General features: G+C 39.2%; 1 protein-coding gene and 1 long non-coding RNA gene across 2 annotated transcripts in view; both read left to right on the top strand.

Annotated features, from left to right (window-relative positions):
* The window catches only part of slc30a6 (solute carrier family 30 member 6), a 31,762-nt gene extending 16,173 nt beyond the window's left edge, over window positions 1-15,589 (top strand). The window contains exons 7-15 of the mRNA XM_066661624.1: window positions 3,080-3,160; window positions 3,697-3,732; window positions 4,356-4,450; window positions 7,545-7,593; window positions 11,463-11,582; window positions 12,383-12,485; window positions 12,660-12,707; window positions 12,923-12,991; window positions 13,653-15,589. Of these exons, the coding sequence (XP_066517721.1) occupies window positions 3,080-3,160; window positions 3,697-3,732; window positions 4,356-4,450; window positions 7,545-7,593; window positions 11,463-11,582; window positions 12,383-12,485; window positions 12,660-12,707; window positions 12,923-12,991; window positions 13,653-14,219 (1,168 nt within the window). The 3' untranslated portion in view covers window positions 14,220-15,589. The remainder of the gene's footprint in view (window positions 1-3,079; window positions 3,161-3,696; window positions 3,733-4,355; window positions 4,451-7,544; window positions 7,594-11,462; window positions 11,583-12,382; window positions 12,486-12,659; window positions 12,708-12,922; window positions 12,992-13,652) is intronic.
* A 685-nt stretch (window positions 15,590-16,274) lies between these two features.
* LOC136687019 (uncharacterized) lies at window positions 16,275-25,693 on the top strand. The gene is made up of 3 exons (XR_010800400.1): window positions 16,275-16,343; window positions 17,447-17,499; window positions 25,620-25,693. It is a non-coding gene; the product is annotated as an uncharacterized lncRNA (long non-coding RNA).
* Window positions 25,694-25,940: the final 247 nt, after the last annotated feature.

Below are 25,940 nucleotides of genomic sequence, written 5' to 3'. Positions count from 1 at the left end.
GTGGTAGTTCAAACAGTGAATACAAACTTGCATATCATTTAAATGTCATTTAAATCATTTAATTTTTCTTCTCAAACATACCATTCTGCATTAAAAGACGCAGTGCTTCGGGACGTAAACAAGCGTCATTTCCACACAATCGTAGATGTCCCCTTTTAATGTACAAGACCTTATTGGTCCAGTTTTTGGTCCTTTTTAAAATTGCTTTGGTTGTGAATACCAAGCTTTGACCAGAGTATTAGCTGACACAAAAAAAATCAAAAGAGCCATGTGACTGTTCACCGTCAGTTATTAGCTTTTTGGTCCTCAGCTTACCCCCCAAGCCTTTGTACACATTATTATGTAAAGTGTATTTTCCTTTTCGTTGTCAAGTATCCCCCTAGTGTGTGAGTGTAGAAGTGTTATCCGATAGCTGGGTGGTGTCAGTGATATAGGTCTATGAGCACAGACGTAAATGTTATTGCATGTTGACCCTATCAGGCACAGTGGGCTGGCTTTGTTGACATGCACAGAGGTCTGTGTTGATGGCATAGCTTTATATGGGACAGTGCACTGCTCTCTGTTCAGCTGCCTCTTCTGACCTAAGGGTGTCGCAGCATGCTGATGGCATAGAAAGTTGCTTTTCAGCTTCACTTGTCTTTAATGTGCTCAGTGGGCCAGCAGAATGGGTCAGCCAAACCCTCGCTTTTCACCAAGCTTATCTCTTCTCAACCAAGAGTGTGTGTAAGCGACTCATCTTTGCTGGCTTTTTACGCTTTCACTAATATGGTCACATCCTCTTTTTGCACTGAGGACCATCTCAAACTCATATGTCTCTCAACTGGGTGAAATCAATGACATCAATATATGCATTGGAGCTGGACTACAAGCCAGGTTTTCATCATGCAGTCAAATTAAGTTCATCAGCTCATTATAAGCCAATACAACAATCGACAACATGTCTATGAAAAACACATTTGAGGTAAAGGCAGTGGGTCTATAGAAAACCTGTAATGTTTGCTTTTACAAACATAGGGCAGTTTTGGATGACATTGTAGTACAAATGTGGTGTTCAGTTTTGGTTCAGGATATTTCGCTTATCAATAGATAGATTGCAAAGATGAGAGGTGGGTGGACATGTGGGATTCCTACACCCTGGGTCACTTTCAACAACCCTAGGGGCTGACGTTTAACAGCGACAGCTCTAAAAATTGGGTCCTACTATCGGTCAGAAAAAAAAAACTGGATGAAAGCAAGTTACAGAAAATGAATGGATGAATGAAAGACCTGATCAGACATGATTTTTGATTGTAAGAGTTTATTTCAATTTTTCTTTTACTAGAAAATAACCAGCAGTCACCAGCAGTGAGGTGACAAACCAGCTGATACTCATTCATTTTCTGAGAGCTGGAGATGTATGGCAAAGTGAGGCAGCATTTAATGTGGGTGGAGTCAGTGACACGATTAAATTGATCTGATTTTAAATTCATGCAAATTAGGAACCAAGTGATGTGGCAATAACAAATGAGAACCCAGTATGGGAGCGCTGGCTTTACTCCACCACATTGAAACTGTGCAGCTTATTTAATCCCTGTCCTGTAAGACTTGCCCTTTCTGTCCCTGTTTGTATAGTTTTGTGCGCCCAGATAAAATGGTGCTGGTGTTTTTGCTGTAAATAGATGGAAGCAATCACCAATAGCACGGTTGTCGTCTCAGTCTGACTGCATCAACAGGGATGCCTTGCACACGGATGGAAATTATAGACAAGTAATTTTAGAGGAGGACGCTTCTGATTGGTGGTATAAATCAGATGGGATTGTCTGTGATTTGTGTTGTGATTCTGAACACTATTCTATACTTCCATGGTGTTTAATTAACGTCAGTTATTGATCATAAAACTTTAATGCTAAATATGGTGATTGTATTAAAAATGGTCCGTTTCTGTCAAATCATTTTAACTTAATAGAACAAAACAAAGTAAAATCGTATTAATGGAAAACTAACTAAATGATTCAGCACTTTCTTAGCGCATGACTCCAGTGTGCTGTGGGCACTTGGCGTGCCAGCTCTGACGGGTTTGTTCCTAAGCCTTTGTTTCGTCTAGGCAGCGCTGTGGGGGGCTCTCTGCTGGCAAAGACACAGTGACCCTGCAAACTACTCAGTGTGACAGCCTGACCATTCAGAATCATTCTGTTGTCCAAACAAACCATTTGGATTCTTATTCAAAACAACCGTTGAGTGGCCAAACTGTGCTGAAGCAGTCCGATTTGTTATTGATTGTGTGTCCAAGCAGGAGGGCTAAACTGACGCGTACTGCTCACTAGACCAGAATAGTGTTTCAGTTTAAGCTGCCTGTTGTGAATTTTTTATTTATTTTTTTTTGGGTGGTTGTTTGTGCTCAGTCAAGGGTAGGTTGGATACAGACAGCATGGCAGGATGGGCTTTGGTTTTAGATGCATAAAAAATAAAAAGGAATATGATGGGCTTGTGGATTAAACATAAATCTAGTCAGTCTTCTTTGAGAGATCTAAGGATGGGGTTATGGACAGAATTTTTATGCTTCATAAGGATATCTTTGATTTCTTATTTATGCCATTTGCTGATTTAATTATTTTTCATAAAAATACCAAAAAGGTATTACCATAGTAAGTACATTAAGTAAATTTATTTTATCAATTGTATTTAACCCTAACCATTGACAATCACTGTGCATTTAATTAGAAACATAATTGTATCTTGTTCTATAATAATTTAAAACATTTTTTAAATTGCATTGATCTCATTTCCCCAGGTTCTTCTCCAGGATTATGATCTTTAATTTTTCACCATTCTGTTCCAAAATAACTGAAGGAGAACACAACTGGACTCTTAAACCACTGTGAATCTTTAACACTGTAACTTTAGTTTCAATGATGTACCTCTACCATACCCTTTTTTCCCCTCAGAGTGTAAGAGCCAGCACCTGCTTTCTCTGAGACGTGTGAAGTCCACAACTGCTTCTTATCCATTTGTTGCTAACGCAACATCATTGGACAGATCAGTCAGTGTGTATGGAAGAGATCACATATGTGTTTTTTTTCTGTGTGTGCCCCTCCCACAGGTTTGAGCGGTTTGAGGTGTTGGCAGTGTTTGCCTCCACGGTGCTGATTCAGCTGGGTGCTCTCTTCATTCTCAAGGAGAGGTGAGCTGCACCCATATCTGCTCCTCTCAGCTCTTCACTACTGTTGTGCGTGCAAAATGGCTCTCATGAATATTTCAGAGCTGTGGGAATGCTGATCAGAGCTCGGGTCCGGGCTGCCCAGTGCGGGGTTTACCTGCCGGTCACTACCCATTCACAAGAGGGGGGAGGACCACCACACACTGCTTAGGGCAGGAATGTGGTAGTGATTGTGAGAGAGAATGAGTGTGTGTGAGACTTTAATCAGCTAATATCAGGTCTCTACTTGTATGTTACTTGACCATTTTGCCCTGGATCTTAGGCATGCTAACTTTCACTTTCCAAGGCAATCGTATGAAAGACAATTTAATGACAGTAGACGTTTACTTGTAGCGTATGTATATTAACCTTTCAAGCTGTATATTGTAAATATTATTTTTTAAAAATATGAAGCAAATTGTACTAGCGTAAAGCGGCCAACTACCTATTAATAGACTTAAATGTAGAAAGTATTGGATGAACAGGTGTGCAGTGGGAAACTTATGGTCATCTTCTTGCAGTGTGGAACGCTTCATGGAGCAACCGGAGGTACACACGTAAGTGTACTTGATTCTGCAGAGCTCACACACTTCAACACAACATGTTTGCACATACAAACACACACATACTCTCACTCAGATGTGCTCCCTTAGGCTAGACTGCTACACACATACAGAGCACCTGCTCCAACAACACTGCCAAAGGACAACAGTAGCATAAATCTTTCAGACTAGTCCAGCTGGGCTCGAGTCCATCCAGGGTGCTTAGCCTGGTCACCCCCAAAATGGGATTTTCAGCTAATCATTGCGCATTCCTCTAAATCAAAACACAGATTAATACTCACATCTCCCAGCCAAGACCCCCCCCCCCAACCCCTTTTCCTCCTTCTGTCTGATTACTATGCTACATTGCATACCTCTCATCCAGGCTAGAATTCCTTTGCAAATGCATTTATGTTAAGACTCTTGATAATCATGTCATAAATTCAGATAAAGCTTTAATTTTGCAGACCACCTACAATCTCTAATCTGTTTGATGTAATTCTCTCCCAGCCTGACCTTAAGTTCTCTGTGTGGTGAAAGGTGGCACGGCTGTTGATGTGATGGTTTTGAATGGATTAAATGTGTGTTGATATTTGCAGTCTACTTATTTCAGCTTTGTCCATGCCATTTCCCTGCAGGGGGCGCCTTTTAGTTGGGACCTTTGTGGCTCTGTTTTTTAACCTGTTGACTCTGCTTTCTGTGAAGAACAAGCCATTTGTCTGCGTTTCCGAAGGTAGGAGTTTTTGCAATAAAGAAAACTAACATAATGTGTTCTAGGTCTTTTGACCGCAGTAATACCAACACTGGGCATCAGTGTGTGATACTGGTACAATGGTATTAGGCACCTCTGTGTCACTGTTCATAATAACCTGACCAGGTCTTGGGTTAAGAAACTGGGCAGAACCAAGTTGTTTATTTGACCAGACAATTTATTGATTGTTTAAATTCACACAACACAGTCTTCAGTGAGTTCGTGTATGAGTTACTGCTGTTTAAATCATCAGCATTGATTTTCTCCTTCTGTTCAAACATCTACTCAGAAATTCCATTTATATATCTATTTCAGACTAAATGTTTAACCATGCAGACCCAGTGCCTTTTTTGTGTTTTGTGCAATCTTCTATGTGAAAGTTAGTGGAGAGAGATCACTGTGTATTAATACAGAAGTATCTTTTATATTCTGGCAATTATTTGATAGGATCATGTAAATAATGCCATGAATTGTGTTGAACTGTGCTGTTTAGATTATCATTTCTAAAGCTGCAGTCCCTCTTGACATTAGTTAATAAAATTTTGCAAAACGTAATTTAATGGTTTTGTCTGTGATGAGCAGTTTCACACTGAAGACATCTGTTGCGAATGCATTCCATGAGTAAAATTTCGCAGTTTAAATTTGACATGCAAATTTGTGTCCTTGATCAATGCAGCCCGTTTTGTATTTGGTTTAGGTTAGAGGACAGTTAAGAGGACAGAGACACAGCTACAACACTTTCACAATAAATAAAACCATGACGACCATGATATTTATGTTTGTTTCAGCTTGGGCCAATAACGATTGGTGAATATAACTTTAGAAAATTGAGTAGCGCATCACTGTCTTTTTTTCAGTCATCAATGATTGACAGCTCTTTGCCCTGTGGGCGTTCCCGCTCTTAACCAGCAGAGGGCTGAAGACACCAAGGTCCATATGTAATTTGAATGCAAGTGGCTGACCGTGGATCAGTTTTTTTTGCCTTTCATAAGGTACAAAAGACTAGCCATCGATGATTCTAGATCAGCTCTCCTACTAGACATTCCATGTTTAGCGCATATGGACCCTGATCTCACCCTGCAGCCCATCCTTCATTTGGCCCCAGTGTTGTGTAAATCCAGTCTGCTGTAAGAGGGGCTCAGGCCTAATTGTCTGCCATAGACATCTAAATCCTTGTCTGCATCTGATGAGCTGCTGATTTTCTCTCCATTTATGCCTGAGCTCCCAGCAAAACCAGTGTGGGGATTTCAGATGATGTCTTTGAATCATTTAAGCATGGACTGTAGAATCTGGCATTTGGCCATGGCTTCTTTATATTTGCAGTTCCTCTGTGATCTAAACTCACAGTAATCTAGGTTAAACAATCAAGAAATCACAAACTTATCATTTGGCACAGTGTTAGTGATGATTATTCCCACTTTCCCTGCTTTATTTTTGTCTTGGCAGTTCTCTGTATGTGTGTCAGCATCAGAGAGTAGATCATGGGGATTGGTCTAGTCTTGTCAGCTGCAGAAAAGAGATCAGACAAAAAGGATTGGCAGAGGAGGGTGAAGCAGATTTGCCTTATTTGTGCCTCTTTACATTATAAACAACCCTCCAGGGTGGAAGTAAACATGCGTAAATGTTTACAGGGTTTCCCTCTACAAGGTCTGCCCTCTGCACTGAGGTCTCACCTCACATTCGATTGGTCCAGATGGCACTCTCTGGCCCATGGCAGGTCTAAGAGGCACTAATTGGCTTTTGTCTCTTATGCAATTAAGCTGTTTAACAGAACTGTGGCTAGGTTAGACCTTATTTGCTGCTACCACCTACCTGCAGAATGAAGAACCATAATCTGTCTGAGTAGTAGTATTCAGTTGGTCAGTTCCATCACATGATCGTGTGTAGCTATTTTGGTGTATGGACAATTTTTAAGTAGTTGATGTGCACATAATAATGAAGTTGAAGGTTTTTACTTCTTTGAAATGTGCATTTCTAATCGGTTGTCCTGTTCATGTTCGGTTATGTACTCATTGTAACTACAAAGGGCCGGTTTCGTAGAGGGTATTTAGTGTAGTTTAGGTAGTTGCCTAACTGTTGAAAAGACCCGAGATGTAAGAGATGTTTATATTAAAGGTGTGTAGTTCACAATTGTAATCAAAAACACTTATAAAATTCATATGTGTCCTCACAATTTGCTCGCTCTCCAGTCTGTTTACGTGCTTGAAACCAGTTTGTGTTTACAAGGACCCAGTGTATATAAAAGTAAAATAAACTGGTTCTGTCCGGTATGCTATGCTCTATCTCTCTCTGCTCATGGCTGAGGGGTCTGGGTTTTTTTCTTTAGACAACAGAGATAAATCCAAACATTGAAAAGCACAAAACAAAATGAGAACTTTTGCTGTTTTGGATCACTTAAGGTGGAAATGACCTTAAACTGCGGAGACGGCTAACTGCATTACTGATGACTCCAATTACAAATGAGTTTCAGTGGTAATTCAAACAGTGAATAAAAACTTACAGATAAGTTAAACTTCCTTTGTGTACAAACAACTGTCTCTTTTTCCTCTCCAACACACTGTTCCACATTAAAAATAAACATCATGGAAGCTCTGTTTCCCCACAATTGGAGACGTTCCCTTTAAGCTTGTATCTAAGATGTTATTTGCCCCAGTTGTTGACCCTTTTACTCATTTCAGTTTTTGGAATTAAGACTTTAAATATTATATAATTTAACATTTCTTTCATACGTTTCTAGAAGCCCCAAAATAATTAAATGTACCATTTATCGTTTTGAACCTACATAAGCATCAAAGATCATTTCAGCGTTGTGTCCTGAAGGTTTGTTTGTATTACATCATGGTGACAGGAAGGACATGTCCTTGTATAAAGTGTTTGTGTGAGAAGTAATATCTCATGCTGGGATTTTGCTCGTCTGGGGCTTGACCCCACCCTGATCAAATGGCAAAATGGCTACTGTTACTCCAGTCGATCACTGTGGCAGCCCTACTGGGGGTATATGTTTGGCTCATGTTTGAAGATGGTGGTGAGGATGGCAGTTTTCTGAATATATTTTTCCTATCTTTGTCTCCAACAGCTGCCAGCACCAGTTGGCTCCAGGAACATGTAGCTGACCTGAGTCGAAGGTAAGATCCCCTTTCACTGAGTCATCCATCTAAATTGATCTTTATCTGTCAAGTCTGAAAGGATGTCTTCAGCTTTTGTTGTTTATGGGCAGTAACACTGGGTAAAGGTGAAGGGAAAATAATTTTTAGAGATAGAAAGGCAAATACATCCAACCTAAAAACAAATATAAAATATTCTTCCTCATTCACTATATTCATGGTTGATACAATCAGATATTACGGTCCAATGGATTTATCTGTGTTTGCAAATATTCTGCAAATAAATCACTGATTTTGTTGTATTGTTGTGAAACGCCAAAACATAATTTCTGGAGTTATTATGGTTTTAGATAAATTTAGTTTGTTTTTACCAAAGACTGATGGGTAGACAGTCACAAGAAACGCCTCATTAGTGCAGCATTATATCAGAATTAATTAAACATAAATTAAATTTGGACAATTCAAATATATTCCTTGAGTTCACAAATGCAGAGTTCTGATTTACTGGATTTCTCTGTTTTAAGAGCAGAGCTGCAGCAGATCCGTATCCATGATGTCCCAACTGTTTGACATTTGAACTGTGTTTTTCTAATCTGTATCAGGTACCATACCTTGCCCTAGGTAAGCTTCCCTCTCCACGCCAATAGGGTTAGGAAGAAACCAGTTCTGCTGCCACTTGAAAAGGCTACAGTGTATGGACATGCTTCACTGGCTTGTCTAAATAATGAATGTGATAGCATTGTGTTTCAGACTAAAGTGTCAAGACCTTTTCATCATTTCAAAAGCAGCAGATGTTATCATCAGTCTAAACACAAACATACACACAGAGTTCTCTTTTACGTCTTAACGGGAACATGGATGTAAATCAAGATGACGTGTTGAAAAGTGAAGCAATGTCACATTGTTTATTTCATACGATTTCCAGTCGCAATGTTATATTTGTATTTAGGTGCGCTTTTTCATGTCTTTACGAACAACACAAAGATTACAATATCTGCTCTGTGGTCCTTTCTGTGTGAGTTCAAATGTTTTGTGATACTGAGCAAGGTTTCTGAACATTTCACCTTTTGCGGTGCTCATGATTATTCAGGCGTCCTGCACCAATTATACAGTTATATAACACACAAAGCAAGCAGTTATTGTTCTTATCGGCTCTAATATTCTATACCATATCATCTGGTAATTGGCCTCATTCTCTCTGGATGTACAGGGGTTGGACAATGAAACTGAAACACCTGGTTTTAGTATTAGTAGTAGTAGTTTTATTAGTATGGTGTAGGGCCTCCTTTACATCATCAATTCGTCTTGGGAATGACATATACAAGTCCTGCACAGTGGTCAGAGGGATTTTAAGCCATTCTTCTTGCAGGATAGTGGCCAGGTCTCTACGTGATGCTGGTGGAGGAAAACGTTTCCTGACTCGCTCCTCCAAAACACCCCAAAGTGGCTGAATAATATTTAGCTCTGGTGACTGTGCAGGTCATGGGAGATGTTCAACTTCACTTTCATGTTCATCAAACAATCTTTCACCAGTCTTGCTGTGTGTATTGGTGCATTGTCGTCCTGATACACGGCACCGCCTTCAGGACACAGTGTTTGAACCATTGGATGCACATGGTCTTACTGGTGCAATGTGCAGTTAATGAAGATTGGCCTCCAGGCTGCTCCAATTTAGCCATGAAACCTCCCACACTAAAATGACAGGTGTTTCAGTTTCATTGTCTAACTCCTGTATCTGTATACCTCATCACCCACCCAGGCTTTTGTTACCTGGTGCAACAGAAGTAGCAGGAGAACAATTAGTGTTCTCCTTGAGTTGCGTTAAGCTGTTCAAAGAGGATGCAGTAGGAGCCTTTTACTCTATCAGCCTGAAAAATAAAATTCATATGCAGACTAATTTTAGATGGCAAGGTTCCTTCCTGGATCATTTGAGGTCTTCGCTGATAATGTGTTCAGGAAGGCTAGGATTTAGATACTACTTTAATGAAATGATGACATGAGTGCTCATTCATTGGATCTAATCTCTCTGTTTTACATAAGCCTGGTATGCAGTGCCTTTACTCACTGTAGTGTATTGAGTTTTAGGTGAATTGGTAGGTGAATAATATCAAATATTTGTTTATCTTGCTATAATCCTACATTTTCCATCTCAAACACACCAGGATTTATACACAATGGGACACGCCTCTGAAAACAAGAGGAGGGATTTTCCTATTCCCTGTTCCACAGACCGTGTTGACAAGCTCCATCAGAATCACACTGCTCTGTTCGTACTCAAATTATTTCAGGGCCCCAAGGAGATTAACAGATATTTGGGATTACAAAATCAGCCCACATCACATCCCCTCTATCTCTCCATAAAATGTTTGTTTTTAAATTCGAATGGTGAAGTGAAAGGTGCTGTATTTAGAAGGTATTTAGATTATTTAAAAGAGTGATTGCTTCGTTGCAGGTCAGTGCAGTTTTTATTTTTGTAAAATTTTGCATTTAATCTGTAATCTTGTTTTGCAAAGCTTTCACAAACATTGCTTATTGAGGTAATCCTGTATTACTATAGAGGACTTGTGTCGGAACATCAATCCTTAATCACCACCAGACCAAAGGAGATCTACCCTTTGGGGGAAAGAAAGAAAAAAAAGATTTGAATTTATTTATTACTAGAACAAAATGACTGAAGGTTAACATGAAATCAATTTTTTAAAACTGTTGTAGTTTTCTTTTGTTGTTAGGTTAGACTGGTTGTTCCTGTTGTTGTCAAAGAGGATTGTCTCAGGTTTTGCGTCTCTTCTTAAATTCACAATTAAAATGCACTTGATCCTCAAATTATTCACAGAGACCTGAGTTTGTTCTGTAATGAGGCTATTTGACCTAGAGCACGGTGAAGAGAGATCATTTTGGCCCTAATCTGAAAAGTTTAAATGTTAATGAAGCAGTTCTCAGTATCTCTTTGACAACATACATTTACTGATGAGCTTCTATTTGATCAGTTTCACAAAAATTGCAGGCCGGCACACACATCGCCCTGTTACACATGGTGAGGCACGTTTATGTGTATCTTGTGCATCTCAATGCCTCTTCACATCCTCATAACTCAGACGTTCTAACTCACAATAAGATGGAACCAAAAAGGCAAAGTGCTGGATTTTAATACAATTAATAAAAGACATTAATACAAAACATCAATAAATAGTCATTTACACACATTAGGTTTTTATAGACCCCAGAGTGTTAAGAAGAATAACTGAATTTTTCTTTCTTTATTTCTTTCTTTCTTTCTTCCTTCCTTCTTTTACTTTGTCTTCTTTCTTCATTTTCCCTTGCTTTCTTCTCTCATTTCTTTCTTTTTTATTTTGCTTCTCCTTTTTCTTTCTTTTTTATACTTTCTTTGCTTTCACTCCCTCTTCTCTCTGCATTAGTTTTTTTCATTCATTTCTTTCTTTCTTTCTTTTCCTGTCTTTGTCTTTCTTACTACTTTTTTGTTTTTCTTCCTTCATATTTAACCTTGCTTTCTTCTTTCCTGTATTTCTCTTTTATTTCTTTTTCCTTATATCTTTCCTTACTTCATTTCTCTTTCTTTCTTTCCTGTACAGTTGCCAGCTTAATAAAGTATAATGGTCATTCCTGGTACAAGTGTAATAGCATTACATATAAGCCTCTGTTGGTCAGCGAGGGTGACGTGCTTTGACGTCTTGTCATTAGATCAATTAATTTTGAACATAATCATCTAGATAAAGGGCAAAAGTATATAATTAATAGTCACTGACATTGATACAGAGAACAAACATCTCCAGTCATTTAACATTTTAGGACATTTTATTGCTGATAAAATGTATTTATTTAATACTATGGGGAGATTTGTGATCATAATATTGTGTGTTGTGTACTTGCAGCTTGTGTGGGATCATCCCAGCATTGAGCAGCTTCCTTCTGCCTCGGATGAATCCCTTTGTCCTGATCAACCTGGCTGGGGCCTTTGCTCTTGGGATCACTTACATGCTCATTGAGATCAAGTAAGAGCATCAGTTTGTCCTGTAACTTTTTTTTTTTTTTTTTTTAAACAGTTACTGCACTTATTTACAAAGAGTTTCATGGTTTTTCCTATTACTGCTAACCATATAAATAAGCATAAATATATGGGGTTATTGCGCTGTGATAGACTGGCACACTGTCCAGGGTGCGTTCCTTCCTTGTGATGAATCATTCCTGGTAAGCTCTGTACGCCACCACAAACCTGAACAAAGCGAACAGAAAATGAAGGAATGAAATGAGGTTATATTTTTGCACAAATAACCCAAAGAAATTATTAATATTGATCAATGTCTCTAGGATCTGTATCTCTGACTAGCAGTGGAGTAGAATATCAGTTCTGACATTTAGAGAATTTACTTCTCGTGTAACAGGACACTCCCAATTTCACATTTTTTTTAATCTTTTAATTGACATTAAAAGTCTTTGACTTTGTTTTTACAGTCCTGAGTTCCTTTTTACAATACACTGGTTGGCATTGATTCCCTTTTCTCCAAATTGACAAATGTGGCATAAAATCGTGGTAATTGATGTCTGCAGGTTTCATCTTCATTCATTCATTCATTCATTATCTGTAAGCGCTTATCCAGTTCAGGGTCGTGGTGGGTCCAGAGCCTACCTGGAATCATTGGGCTCAAGGCGGGAATACACCCTGGAGGGGGCGCCAGTCCTTCACAGGGCAACACACACACACAGCCACTTTTGAGTCAGTTTTCATCTTGTAATGTATGAAATATGATTACACATAATGTATAGATAATTATACTCTTAAATCATTTTGTAGCAACTACCATGCAGTGGACACTGCCTCCGCAGTGGCAATCGCCTTGATGACTTTTGGTACCATGTACCCCATGAGTGTGTACAGTGGAAAGGTCCTTTTGCAGGTATCAGACTAATCTTGTTTTGAGTGTTTTCACTGTGTTTTCAATGTTGACCTGTTCCTGATTCTTTATGCTCTAGAAACTTTTTGGCACTTTCTAAAAATCTGTGGTAAATGTTTCAAAGCACATAGAGTGAAACCACTAAAAGACTAATGGTATTTATTTTTTATCCTGCAGACTACACCTTCTCATGTCATTGGTCAGCTTGATAAACTCCTCAGAGAGGTGAATATCACAAATTTTTGACATTGAAACGGCCAGATAAGCTCCATGGTTATATGCCAGTTGTGTAGCATAGTGCAGTGTTTTTACCACATACTTGCACGGTTTCAACTATTCCCGGTCCTGATTATTGTGCTAATTATCAAGCTCTGCTGAGCTGTGGGCTGAGAACAACTGACACAGCTGATATATATATATATATAATATCTTTCTTCCAGGTCTCTACTTTGGATGGAGTTTTAGAGGTGCGAAATGAACACTTCTGGACTGTGGGCTTTGGCTCTTTGGTATGTACATTTTATTTATTTATTTATTTATTTGCCATGTATTTATCCCATTTTTCATTCCTTACATTTGTAATTAACCATAATCTTGTTTTCCTTCGGATATTCTGATGCTTTGCAATTCAATTCTGGGAGATTCTGGCGAGAAATATATCTAGCAATTTGGCCTTGGTGTGCTCCCAAATATTTTGTGGAACTTAAAGTTTCTTTCCACCACATGATCCTAAGCTTTGTTTTGCTAAATGAATCAAAATGAACCTTTTCACTGGGCACTGAGTTTGCCCTAGTTTTCACCATAGAAATGTCCTGGAGTGTTCTGGGCATAATCCATTGTTTGCTGGTCTAAGACATCAAGGTGTGAGTTTAAGCGGCTTTACTTGGCACACAACCAAACACCATATAATAATACAGAAGCCTGGGGATGGACTATTCAAAGTGAACTGTTTATGCCAATAACTTGCTTTAAAATGTGAATTGAAACACCAAATCCACAACAGAATGAATAAAAACCCCGCTATTTGGCTTTCTGGAATAGTTGGCATATTTGGCACAGAGTTTGTTGAATCGAGGGAATGGGGGGAGAGACAGACGCTTACTAACAGAACTCATTAACCCCCTGTCTCGTAATTTTTTATTTATTTATTGTTTTTTGTCTGGTGTGCAGGCTGGCTCCATCCACGTCCGCATTCGCCGGGACGCCAACGAGCAGATGGTCCTGGCTCACGTGACCAACCGCCTCCATGCACTGGTCTCCACGCTGACCATTCAGATCTTCAAAGACGACTGGACTCGCCCAACCCTGGCAGCTGGCGTAATGCCAGCCGGCTCGCACAATCTCTCGGATTACGGAGGCTCGTCCGGGTTGCTCCCTCCAGCTTTGACCAAACAGGCTGAAGAGGCAGACCCCCTCACATCCACACCGACCAAACTTAGCAGCCCACCACCTGAGTTCTCTTTCAACACCCCTGGAAGAAACATGCAGCCAGTGGTGTTACCAAGCACTCATCAGCACAGGCCCTACAACATGGGCCTCGCCTATGGAACCTCACCCTATGCAAGCATGCTCAACCAAGGCTTTGCACAGCCCAGCAGTGGTCTAGGGGTCAGCGCTGGCTTAGGCATGGGATCAAGACTGCCCTCAGTCCAAGGGTACAGGACTTCGTTCAGCGTGGCTCCACAAAGATACGGAAGCAATATTCTGCCTCCACAGATGAACGAATACAGACCTTAATTATAGCACCGAGAACCATTGCCCTGTAATGCTGGGCTAGAAACAAGCTGACCTAGAGACAATGATGACTATATGTGACTGTAATGGAAGATATATTTATTTTATAGGACCAAGACATTTAAGTCTTACCCTTAATGGATTTTCTAATTTTCTTTTTTTGTACTATAACACAGATACAGACATATTTGGACTATACTATATGTGCTGTTTTCCACTGTCTTTACTATAAGGGGATGGTTAAAGAGGCCCATGGTCTTTGTACTGTAACTTTTGAATTCTTTCAGAAAGTTAATGTACATTGCCGCTGGATGTTATATAATTAGAATGAGGTCAAATATTTTGAACAGGGTCCAATGCAGTGTCTGCCCTCAGTGTTCGAGATATGTGGTATGAGCCCATGTTTTTATATTTCATTTGGAATCCTAATCACTCCATAGTTAACTTAAAGTGGTGAACTGAAAGCTTTGAATACACTCAAATTCTCATGCATTAAAATAATGATGGGTAACCTAACTACGGTCTGGTGTAAGAGGATTATATTATTTTCAGCCGCCACAGAACTCGTGTCGAGTAAATGACAAATTATGGTTTGATGGAAAACATGACCTCAGCTGAGGCTCACCTGCAACTAAGATGGGGCACATGCATTTATTAAAGCTGAATATTTGGATATTATTATTATTATTATTAGTGCTACATATCATACATGGTAATGTTTTCAATCAGTCTTTAAAACTGTGCCCTACCCACAGACTTCAGACAAATCTTTTAAGCTGTTCAGGTTTTTCACTTCATACATAAAGCCCTTTGTGTTTTTTTTAAACTGCTGTTAACCTGATGCCTTTATAGCTAGGGACCACCAGATTCTCTGTGGACATAGGGCTATATGATGGAGTGAATCATACAAATATGTATATAGCATTTACTTCTAGCTAGCATGCTTAGGACAGAATATAAATTAAAAGATTTATTTCAGGGCTTGGTTACATAAACCTGTTTGACGCTTCAAATGGATGTTTAATCCTGAACTCAGTGCTTAGTGCATTGTCGGCCCTCTCAGTAAGGACGCTGACCTTGTTCAGGTGCTCATGATTGGAACAAGAATCGTAAACTCTTAAGTATACTTGGTCATAAATACAGCTAAATTCACTAAGCCTGTTAAAATATAAAACGGTGAGTCAATGTATCTTTACAAGTTTACTCATGGGCGCACATGAATAATTATTATTATTATTATTTATGTCTGTGGTGGTGTTTATATGATGTGTAAGACTAAGTTGAGATAATTGTCAGCAAAATAAGCTATGGCTGAGAATTTTGAATTTTTTCCCACAGTGAATTATTTTATAAGCAGGACATACACATTGCTGTATCAAGAAAATTAATTATTTATTTCATAATCATGATGTTTTAACAATATTTTAGAGAAAACAATACATAAACTCCAGTAATCGGTCGTCAGTCGTGTGGTTTTTGTCCGTGATGTCACCAGCGCGCCATTTTTCCAGTATTGTTAACGTTAATATAGAGATCTTAAATTATTTTTATTCTCGAGCAGTGAGACATGAGCAGTGTGAGAGTCCACAGGGAGATGAATTCAGCAAGGACACCACGTTGTCATATTTTAACAATATTGGGCCATTTACAAACATTCTGTTTAAGGTAAAAGCTTGTGGTGCTTTTAGGTCCTTTACACCTTTATTTACTTCACAAAACATGGGAATTTCTTTTTAAATTCATCCGATAACTTACATTTACCTTTCGGCGTAGCTGCTCGAGATGAGGGTAGGTACACAAGCTTTACCTGACGTAAACAAGGAGTACTGACGTGCAGACTGACCAATTAAATGTTTACAGAGAAGGTTATCGACCAATAACGGTAGCTCTACAGTCAGACCGTCCAATCAGAAGATTTTAGGCTACTTCACCACGCCCCCTCCTCACTCAAGCGAACCAATCGGAGTAGGGGAGGGCGGGACTAGTTTGTGAACGGAACGCTTCTCGAAATTCTATGTAAGCTCTAGAAAAACAAAATCCCCGGACGTTTGTGAAAGTCTAAAAAAGAGGACATGTCCGGGTAAAAGAGGACGTCTGGTCACCCTACATAATTTTACACAGACAGAGGTGGTAAACAATTAAAGCTTTTGGTTTCTTCCTCTAAACAAGTCCAGTAACACAGTCGAGAGGTGCAGTGTTTGAGCAGGATACTTTGTAATAGTTATTATTTTACACTTTCACGTGAGGATAAGGTATTGGCGCTGGTAAGTAGCGTGTGTGTGCACTAGGATATAAACCATTTAATACCTGTGGTTTAGCCGTATGCTAACGTAGCCTACCGCTGGAGCTCTATATTAACATAAGCTGCTAGAGAAAGATTAACCTTATTTTACACTTTGAAACTAAAATGTACATTTGTGTGTAATAAGCTATTTATATTTCATTTATTTACAGCATTTACTATTAATATTTTAATTAATTTACTATTTTTGTAATTTATTTACCATATAAATGTAAACACAGTCATGGTGATTGTGATGGTGTATTAGTGTGTATTGCTCAGGTATGCGTGGATGAGTCACAGCAGTGTGGCTTGAGTTTTTAAACAATAAGTTTAGTCACTGTCCACTCTATTAAACACCTCATTGGTCCTCCTGGTAGATGTAAAGTCAGGGATAGTAGCTCATCTGTTGCTGTATAGTTTGTTTCTGTTGTCTTCTTGTCCTTGGCTGGAAATATTTTGATCTGTGTTCAACACTAAAATGGAAGTTTAAAAAATCCACACTGCTGCGTCTGATCCATTCATACTGGTGCAACAGTACACCACCACCACGTCAATGTTACTTCAGCATTGAGAATGATTCACCAGCCACATTTTATCTACTCTGTGGGGGTGGGATCATAACAATTAATGATGAGGGTGAAAATGTCTGAAGTGTACAGAGCCATAGATGGACCACAGTCCATTGTAGAACCACAAAGTGCACCTATATAGTAAGTGGAGCTCATTAAATGGGTAGTGAGTGTAGAAACAAGAAGTGTTTTTTATGTTTTGGGTGATTACTGTGTATTCTTCAAATTGGAAGAAGACTATTGCCTTCAGGACAGCTCCAGAGAGGAGTGAAAATTGTCTGGGTGCATAAACGTGCACAATTTATCTGATTAATTACCTAAAATGTCAGTTTTTATTTGTATTTATTATTTAAACCCTGTCGTTTTGTGTCTTCCAGCGTGAACTCAACTGAAAGAAGCCTTCATCTCAGTCACAGTGAAGCAAATAGAGGTTTGTACTCAAGAAAATTTAAAGAAGCCATGTTGCAGATTATTGTTCTGTGGATCATAATGTCACAAGGCATGCTAAACATTTTATAACTAATTAGTCCAGCTCTCTGCGTGCTGGATTAACACTGTGAGATCAGTTTTACTGATTGGATTTACGATGTATCGTGTTTTACTTTCCTCCTAACTGTCTCTTACATCATCCACATCATTTTCTGCATTAATATATAATTAAAAGAGGCCTAGGTCTCAACACACTTCCTTAATCACACTTTCCCAAGCCTTTTCCAATGTGGAGAACCGTTGAACATGCTCTTTTAGCATTGCTTTAGAGAAGAGCCAAGAGTCTATTTACTATGCGCATACTAAGTGAGGATGAAGGCAGCTCGTAGTGGGGTGTTAAAAGGGGCACAGCTGGTGTGAACACCAGCTCCAGCCACACTAGTCCTGCAACCAGCAGGGCTGTCACATCGCATGAGCCAAGAGAACGCTGCAAAGAACATCAAGAACTTTGCCTGTGGTGCTAGTGTGTAGTACGCCAATTCATTTCTCTCAGCTAAAAATGGCTCGCATTTAAATGTCTCAGTGAACCCATAACATTAGATTATATTAAATGCAGTTTGTAAATAATTAGGCAATACTTGTTGGTTCTGTAAATAAAAACAACTGTGAGGGCAAAGAGATGATCTGGCCAGAAATGGTCTGGCAACTAGCATGGAGCTACAAGGCTATTTAAGCTAGAAAGCAAGATAAGGATATCACATTAACAGTGTATATAAACTGGACCCAGTGATGCTGCTGTTTTCAGGTTTTCTGGCTTATTTCAGCAATGCCTTTTTCTTAATTCTGACCGCAATTAGGGTGGTGCAGCAGGTAGTGTTGCAGTCATACAGCTCCAGGGTGACTGTCTGTGTGGAGTTTGGTCTGTTTTCCTTGTGTCTGCGTGGGTTTCCTCCGGGTGACTGTCTGTGAGGAGTGTGGTGTGTTCTCTCTTTGTCTGCGTGGGTTTCCTCCGGGTGACTGTCTATGAGGAGTGTGATCTTTAGCAATGTTGTGGAAAAATGTTAATTTTTCAAATATGAAGAGGTTGTTAAGCTTGTGGATCAATTGGGAGAAAGTCCATTCTTTGTAGAAGAGAACCTGGGCTGTGTCATAATTGGAAACAGCTTGGAGATATATTTATTATGGGTTCAAAAGCACCCCAAAATGAATGGGAGTGAATGGAGAGCTACTCTCGAATAGTCCTCTTGTAGCTCTGCTTCTCACTTCCTGTGGCACACTTTGGAAGGCAAATCCTGGGGACTTGGGATATCACTGCTCAATTAGCAATTGTACAAACAGCATGCCTAAATTATCACTTGTCTCAAACTACATCCAAGTGTTAAATAAGAATGATTGGGCCACACACAGCTCAGTGTGGGGTAAAATGTAACGTGTACAAATGTACAAGTCACCAATATGCACCTGTATTATCAGCAGTTTAATCAGTAATACATTAATGTAGCAGCATTTTGAAGCATATAACCAACTCACAGTCAAAGCTAACCTGAGTAAATATCACCTTCAGGTCCACCTGGTGGAAGTAAAACTGAGGGCTTCTGAGAACAGAGAAACCAGTCAGACTCTCTGTTGTATTTGGAGGGGACATTAACCGTCCAGGTTTTTATGTTAGCTGACAGTGACCTGCATTGGCTAGCATCATGCTGGGCATTGTGATGTTAACCTACCCACCCAGAGAGGGAGAGGCCAATTGTGTTCACTTGGACTCCTGGGCACAGATTGCATTGTTAACATCTGGGGATCCAGCTCATGATCGCTCAGTGATAGGGCCAGCTCTTGGATACCTGCACCACTTCCATGCATTTTTGTAAACCATACTATGTCATCATGAGGCATCAGAGACTTGAGATGTTTGGTACATAATTTCAATCAATCAATCAATCAATCAACAATCAATCAAATTTATTTATATAGCGCTTTTTTACAACTGATGATGTCACAAAGCAGCTTCACAGAATTCCAGTAAGACAATGGTTTAACATTAAATGTAAAAATGTGAAGAATGTAAAGATAAAGCCAAGGGCTCAGGAAGAAACCTTAAGATGAACCAAGGCTCACAAAGGGTGACCTATTCTGCTCTGGTCAATCTACTGGTAATAGTTAAGTCGTTTCCCTTTGAGGATTAATAAAGTGTTATCGTACTTGTGTTCTGTTGAACAAATCAGAAATACTGTCTAAGATGTGGGCATGCGGATTGGAAAGGCTACTCTGAACCAAACAATATACAGCATGACCTCGGTAGGTTTTGCATGAGGTCAGAGTAAACGCTAGTAAACTTCAAACAAAGAAAAGGTAGATTACTCTTGGTTAAAAGAATTCATCTCTTCTAGAAAGAGAGGAAACTCATGTACTGTCATTGAACTTGGGGGAGGACAGATGAACATTTAAGCTTCTTTAAAGGTAGAAGAGTCACTCTTACTAAAGCCAAAATCCCTAGAACATGACTGAGTCCAGTTTGAACAGACGTAACTAATGAAGATCCCAGAATCCAGACATTGGGAGTGTTAAATATCGTAATTTCATGGCAATACTATCATTTTCTTTCCATATCGTGCAGTGTGCAGCACACACTCTTCCACCCTGAACCTGACAGTTAAGGATGAGTATAAATTAAAAGGGCTTTGATATGTTTGTTCTATTTCTCTTCCCAAGAATGGGCCTGCACATGGGCGGTGTGTTTTCCATGGAAGCTGCCGGTACCTTCCAATGAGTCATATCTGTATAAAGGGGTTCGTTTCGTTCATCTCATCGACCTGAACGGCAGGGCACTAAAAGCCCTCAGCATGCTGAAGAATGTGCATCAAGACCCGTAACACACAGACACGGTGCCTCTTTTCATATTTCCTTCACGTTTCTCCACACAGGCTTCGGAGAACAGTATCTGTTACCAATTAATGACCCGACTATGATCAGTGGAGCAGGAGACAGGAGTTGAATTTTTAAACTTGTTACTGCAAAACAGTGATACTGCTCTTTTTGTAAAGCAACATAAAACATGTTCCAACGTGCTTGGGATTTGTTTCCCAGCTTGCTTTCTTTTGAAGCTTTCGTTTGTTTACTAGTCAGTAACAGTATAAATCAGTATTGTTTTGCCCCCTGCAGCTTTGCATTCAGTATGTAGGTCAAACGGGCACAACATGAAATATTTAACCATCTCTGCATTCGTTGTAAACATGAAATGCCATAGTGGCTTCTGAAGTGATATTCTTCTGATTTCAAACTAATGAACAACCCTTGTGATGATGATATATTTTACTGATTTTTTTTCCAATCAGAAGCGAGTTTTGTCCTACCATGGAGATGATAGTTCTAGCTTGTAACTCGCACTCATTCCCAAGTCTTCAAATGTCTTTGGTGTTTGGAATCTATCTGTCCTTGTAGGATATCTTTGGAGATCTTGTTACATATAGAATCACATATAGCATACCCATTTAATTAAAATGCCCAAACCCAACTCCAAGCTTGGGTCGGAAGAAAATAAATACTTCATCCAGTACTGTACTTCATCCAGTACTTCTGGCATGAGTTGGGGATGTGTTTGTGATACAGAACTATTCATTCAGTATCAGGGCAAGTGGTTAAATGCCCTCCTATCCTCACAGCAATGATTCAACATCTTGGCTTTTTTTTAGAAATGTAGACATGATATTATGTGATTTATATAGAAACGTATATGATGAGTTCAGACAATTATCATTTGTAGTCTATTAATACTTTAACTAATCACTAACATGGCGGCACGGTGGTCCAGCTTCAGGGACCTGGAGGTTGTGGGTTCGATTCCCACTCCAGGTGACTGTCTGTGAGGAGTTGGTGTGTTCTCCCTGTGTTCGCGTGGGTTTCCTCCGGGTGCTCCGGTTTCCTCCCACAGTCCAAAAACACACGTTGGTAGGTGGATTGGCGACTCAAAAGTGTCCAAAGGTGTGTGAATGTGTGTGTGTGTGTGTGTGTGTTGCCCTGTGAAGGACTGGCGCCCCCTCCAGGGTGTATTCTCACCTTGTGCCCAATGATTCCAGGTAGGCTCTGGACCCACCGCGACCCTGAACTGATTAAGGGTTACAGAAAATGAATGAATAAATGAATGAATAATCACTAACATCACTAATGTTTATGTAAATTAATGCAATTAGATCTTTACAGATGTTCCAGCATCTAGTGTAAAGCCTTCACTTGAGAGCAGAAGCTGTTACTGCAGCGTGAAATACTACCTGTTTATACCCTTAATTTAAAAACACAGAAAGAGCACAAATATTGAATGTGATTGTTTATTAGAGCCTATTAATAATACTCCTATTTCCACTGCTGTAGATGTAGTACTGAAATATGGTATTTTTTGTTGCTAAATCTAAATAAATAAATAAATCAGTATTTGCCTGAATACAGTCCTATGTGTTTATGTTGATTGGCATGTTTAGTTGTGTCAGATGTGTTGTTTTTTCATGCTGTAACTAATGGGAAATATACTGTAAAACCCTTATGTTGTCCTCTAGCTTTGGCTAAGCTGAGTCATACGAAAAGGAAGGCTGTCATTCCTCCTCTCTCAGGACACCAACTCAGCAACATTGCCTTGTGTTCGCTCCTTTTTCCACTCGAGTGGCTGAATTAGCCTGATTCTTTGCGACAGAATGTAGCCTTTAGGCCATTAGGTCATTCAGTGGGAAAAGCTCCCTCACTGTCTCTTTCGTACTACTCTCTTTCCCCCTCCCTCACTCATTCACAATTTATTCTATTCTTTCTGTCTGTCTCTCTCCCTCTCCCTCTCTACTCTCCCCACACTCCACAAGGCCCTACTGTGATGTACTAACCACAATTTTAGCTTTGCTTTTTTTTTTTTTGCCCTTCCCAGAAAGCATTGCTGCCTGAACGAGCAGGACCCTGATAGGAAAAACCAATGTAGTGACCAGTGATAGGCTACTGATGTACTACTGACAGCTCTGGATTCTGAAGAGAGGGGAAATGATGCTTGGCTGTCTGCATTTAGAGGATTATCCCATACAGTAACTGTAGAGGCAGAGCAGGTTCATGTGTTTTTATAATACACTGATCATTTCTGAACAGTAGCGTTCACCACAGACCGATTCTTTAGGACTCAGTGAAGAATTGAATTGTGGTGTAATATGATGTTGTAATGACTGCCCTGTGGTTTGCTTCTTCGAGAAACGAGGGAATGACTTTTTGCATCATTAAATTTCAATAGGATTCAATTCTTTAAGCAACAATCCAGTCTTTCACGACAACAATTCACCGCACCATGAAATCCCAAATTTTACCACGAGTTGATTCCTTAGTAAATGTTCACTGCAGCTTGAAATGTCAAATTTAATCATGCTTTGATTATTTAGGGAATTATTTACTGCATCATGAAATACTACACTGCAGCCACAATTCATTTTCAGGGTAAGATTTACTGCATCATTTAATCTTACCTTGGAGAATGTTTTCATGGGTTTATACTGATTTTAGGATTGTATTTGGTCTTAAAATCAGTGCATGTTTTTTTTTTTAAATGTCATGATCTGTATAAAGAATTAAAATACAAAAAAGAGTCAACATTTCCAGAATTACATAAAGTTTCAAGTTTATTTGTCATTTTAACAAGATGTCAGGACATTTATGCTTTCGAAATGCTCGTGGAGAGGCACAGGTCATCACTTTACAGTAGGGTAGCATTAATATACATAGTAAATATACTAAATATGCACAGAATATACACAAACTATACAGACACAGTGGGGTGTAGGCTCTCATACTCTGTACTAATACACTAGAGAAAAATAGAATAAATTTAATTGTAGCTTAAAGTGACTGAAATATACCTTCAGACTGATGCATTAAAGTCTATTATTTTTGATATTATACGTTTTCATTCTACCTCAGTAATATTCTGGTGCTTTGGGTTTTGGGTGCTGTGATTTTGGAAGCTCAGATTAGTGTTGTGGCGGCAGGATTACGCTTCAGTTAGCAAATGGAGATTATTCCTACCACATACACAGTTGCTCACATTTTGATGGCTTTGTGCTTGTTTGTTTGTTTTTTGCATGAGTCACATGGGGACACAAAAGCTGTTCATTAGCTCTGGGGCAAAAGGACGTGGTGCACGACCTGTTAAGCTTTGCAGGACCTGAAGGTGTGAGCTGATCTGAGCTTTTGGTATGCCTCAACTTCCCTCGCAAATCTCTTTCAGCAAGTTTAAGACTGTGGACATTCTTACACTCATAGACTGCTCTTTGAGAACATCGGGAATACATCTGACATTTCTGATTTGGTTCTTGGATTAAGTGCATTATATACGATGTGAAAAAGCTGCACCCTTGAGTACTCAATTTAGGGCTCTTTTATCACTGATGGCATGCTGTACTCATACGTTTATTCTTTCGTCTGTCTTCTGAAACTGCTTCATCCTGTTCAGGGGGTGGCGGTGGATCCAGAGCCTACATGGAATCATTGGGTGCAAAACATGAACAAATCCTGGACAGGGTGTGAGTCTATCACAGGGTATCACAATCTCACCCAGTCACTAACACACACCTATGGACACTCGTGCATCTACCAACATGTGCGTTTTGGGGCACACGAACACCAATAGGCAGACGCAGACGAGGGGAGAACACACAAACCAGCGGTTCCTTGAAACAACCTCCCTTTGCCAATTTTATAACGGATGATTTGAAGAACCACTGTTGTAAAAGACACGTCTAGAAGCACGTGATGTGAACATTTTATTCTTTTTAAAATATTAGACCTGGACAATAAACATTAAGGAATGTTATTTTTAGTATTGTTGCTTATATCTAAATTTAAGATAATTTAAATTCGGTTTGTTTCTCATAAAAAAAATAGTAAGAAGCTTTGTGTCACTGATTTGAATATTAGTTTTAATCCAGCGTTAAAGTATTTAAAGTTTTCTCTCATGTTTGCTAACAAGCTCTTGCCCAGCAGACCTGCAATATGGGGCCATAAGGATTTTATTGTCTGCTGGTCAGTAGGGGGCAGCCTTCTCTTTGGTCAGAGTTGGCAGAGGCCAAGCATAATCACTGTAGCCTTCTGTAGTGAGTTAAAATATTGACTTCAATTTTTTTAAAGGGGTGTGGGCGTGTATCATCAGTAGATTCAGACAGATCCGATAGATTCAAGACTTAACAATAAACCAATCATTTTGTTTTAATTACTTTTTAAAAATATTTTTAATATATTTTTTATATAACACTGCAATATTTTGTTCCTATTTTCTATAGTAATAGCTTCTAATCTTCTGGGTAGGCTTTGGATGATGTGGAACATTTCTGTGAAGGTATCATTGCATTGACCAACAGTATTATTGGTGAGGTCAGTGCTAATGTTGGATGATTGGTTCTGGACCACAAATGCCACACCAACTTTTTGGACGGCACTCCTTCACTCCAGAGCCAAACGCTATGGGGAATAAAACCCCCTTGCCAATGGGGGCATCTTGACCTTAGTCTTTATAACCAGAGTGACTTGAATGGGCTGGGCTACAGTGCTGTAGTGTGCAGAGGTGGATGAGCATAAATACATTGTTTTTTTGTAACTTGAAAACAGATTCTAAATGAGTCAGAAGTGTGTTCGTCTGATGTGGTATTTATATCACACCGTACACCTCTAACCTAATAAGGGTTAATCATTTCCAGTGATAATAAACACAACAAGAGCAAGGCACAGAAAATATCTCCTATAATTGTTTGCACTTTCCACTCAAACCCCAATATAACCAGCTTGTTTTTGTACTTATGGAGACTTTAATTTCTTCAATTAATCTTTAGCAGTGGGTGTCACAGAGGGACCATTGAAATTCTTGGCAAAGACTCTGTCACAACAGGCCTAATGCCCGTTATTAAACCCTGAATTTGAACATGGGGGTGCAGGGCAGTTAGTTGTTTTGCTGGGCCTAGCACAGCTGCACCGTCTCTCTTAATTAAATGGTTTTATGGCCAAACAAGTAGCAGATTTAAAGCTTTTTTTTGAGAGTTAGTGATGCAAGCGTTTTAAAGTGGCATGTGGAGCTGAGCCTTAGCATCCATCAGCGTTGACTTTTTTACATTTCAGCTTGGCAGCTCGGCTTGGTCTCCAGTGTTTCAGGCAGGAAGTGGAACACCAGAGAGGAACGTTGGACATGGCAGGTAATTCTAATTTGATTTTTGCAGATGTACTCAGAATATTGTGTAGTGGAGTAGTTAACAACTACATTACTATAATAAAGTCCATTCAAAAGTTAAGTTTAAATTGGATCAAACCTCTGTTGTTTTAGCTGAATGTAGAAAAAAATCAATAATAAAAAAAAAATAAACAATTCATATTATGGTATATATATATATTTATTTATTTATTTATAAGCTAATTTTTTTATCTTGTAATATTGTAAAATGT

The sequence above is a fragment of the Hoplias malabaricus genome, chromosome 2, assembly GCF_029633855.1.
Source record: "Hoplias malabaricus isolate fHopMal1 chromosome 2, fHopMal1.hap1, whole genome shotgun sequence".
Classification (NCBI taxonomy): Eukaryota; Metazoa; Chordata; class Actinopteri; order Characiformes; family Erythrinidae; genus Hoplias; species Hoplias malabaricus.
The sequence above is the reverse complement of the archived record's forward strand: the minus strand, read 5'-3'. Positions and strand labels throughout refer to the sequence as shown.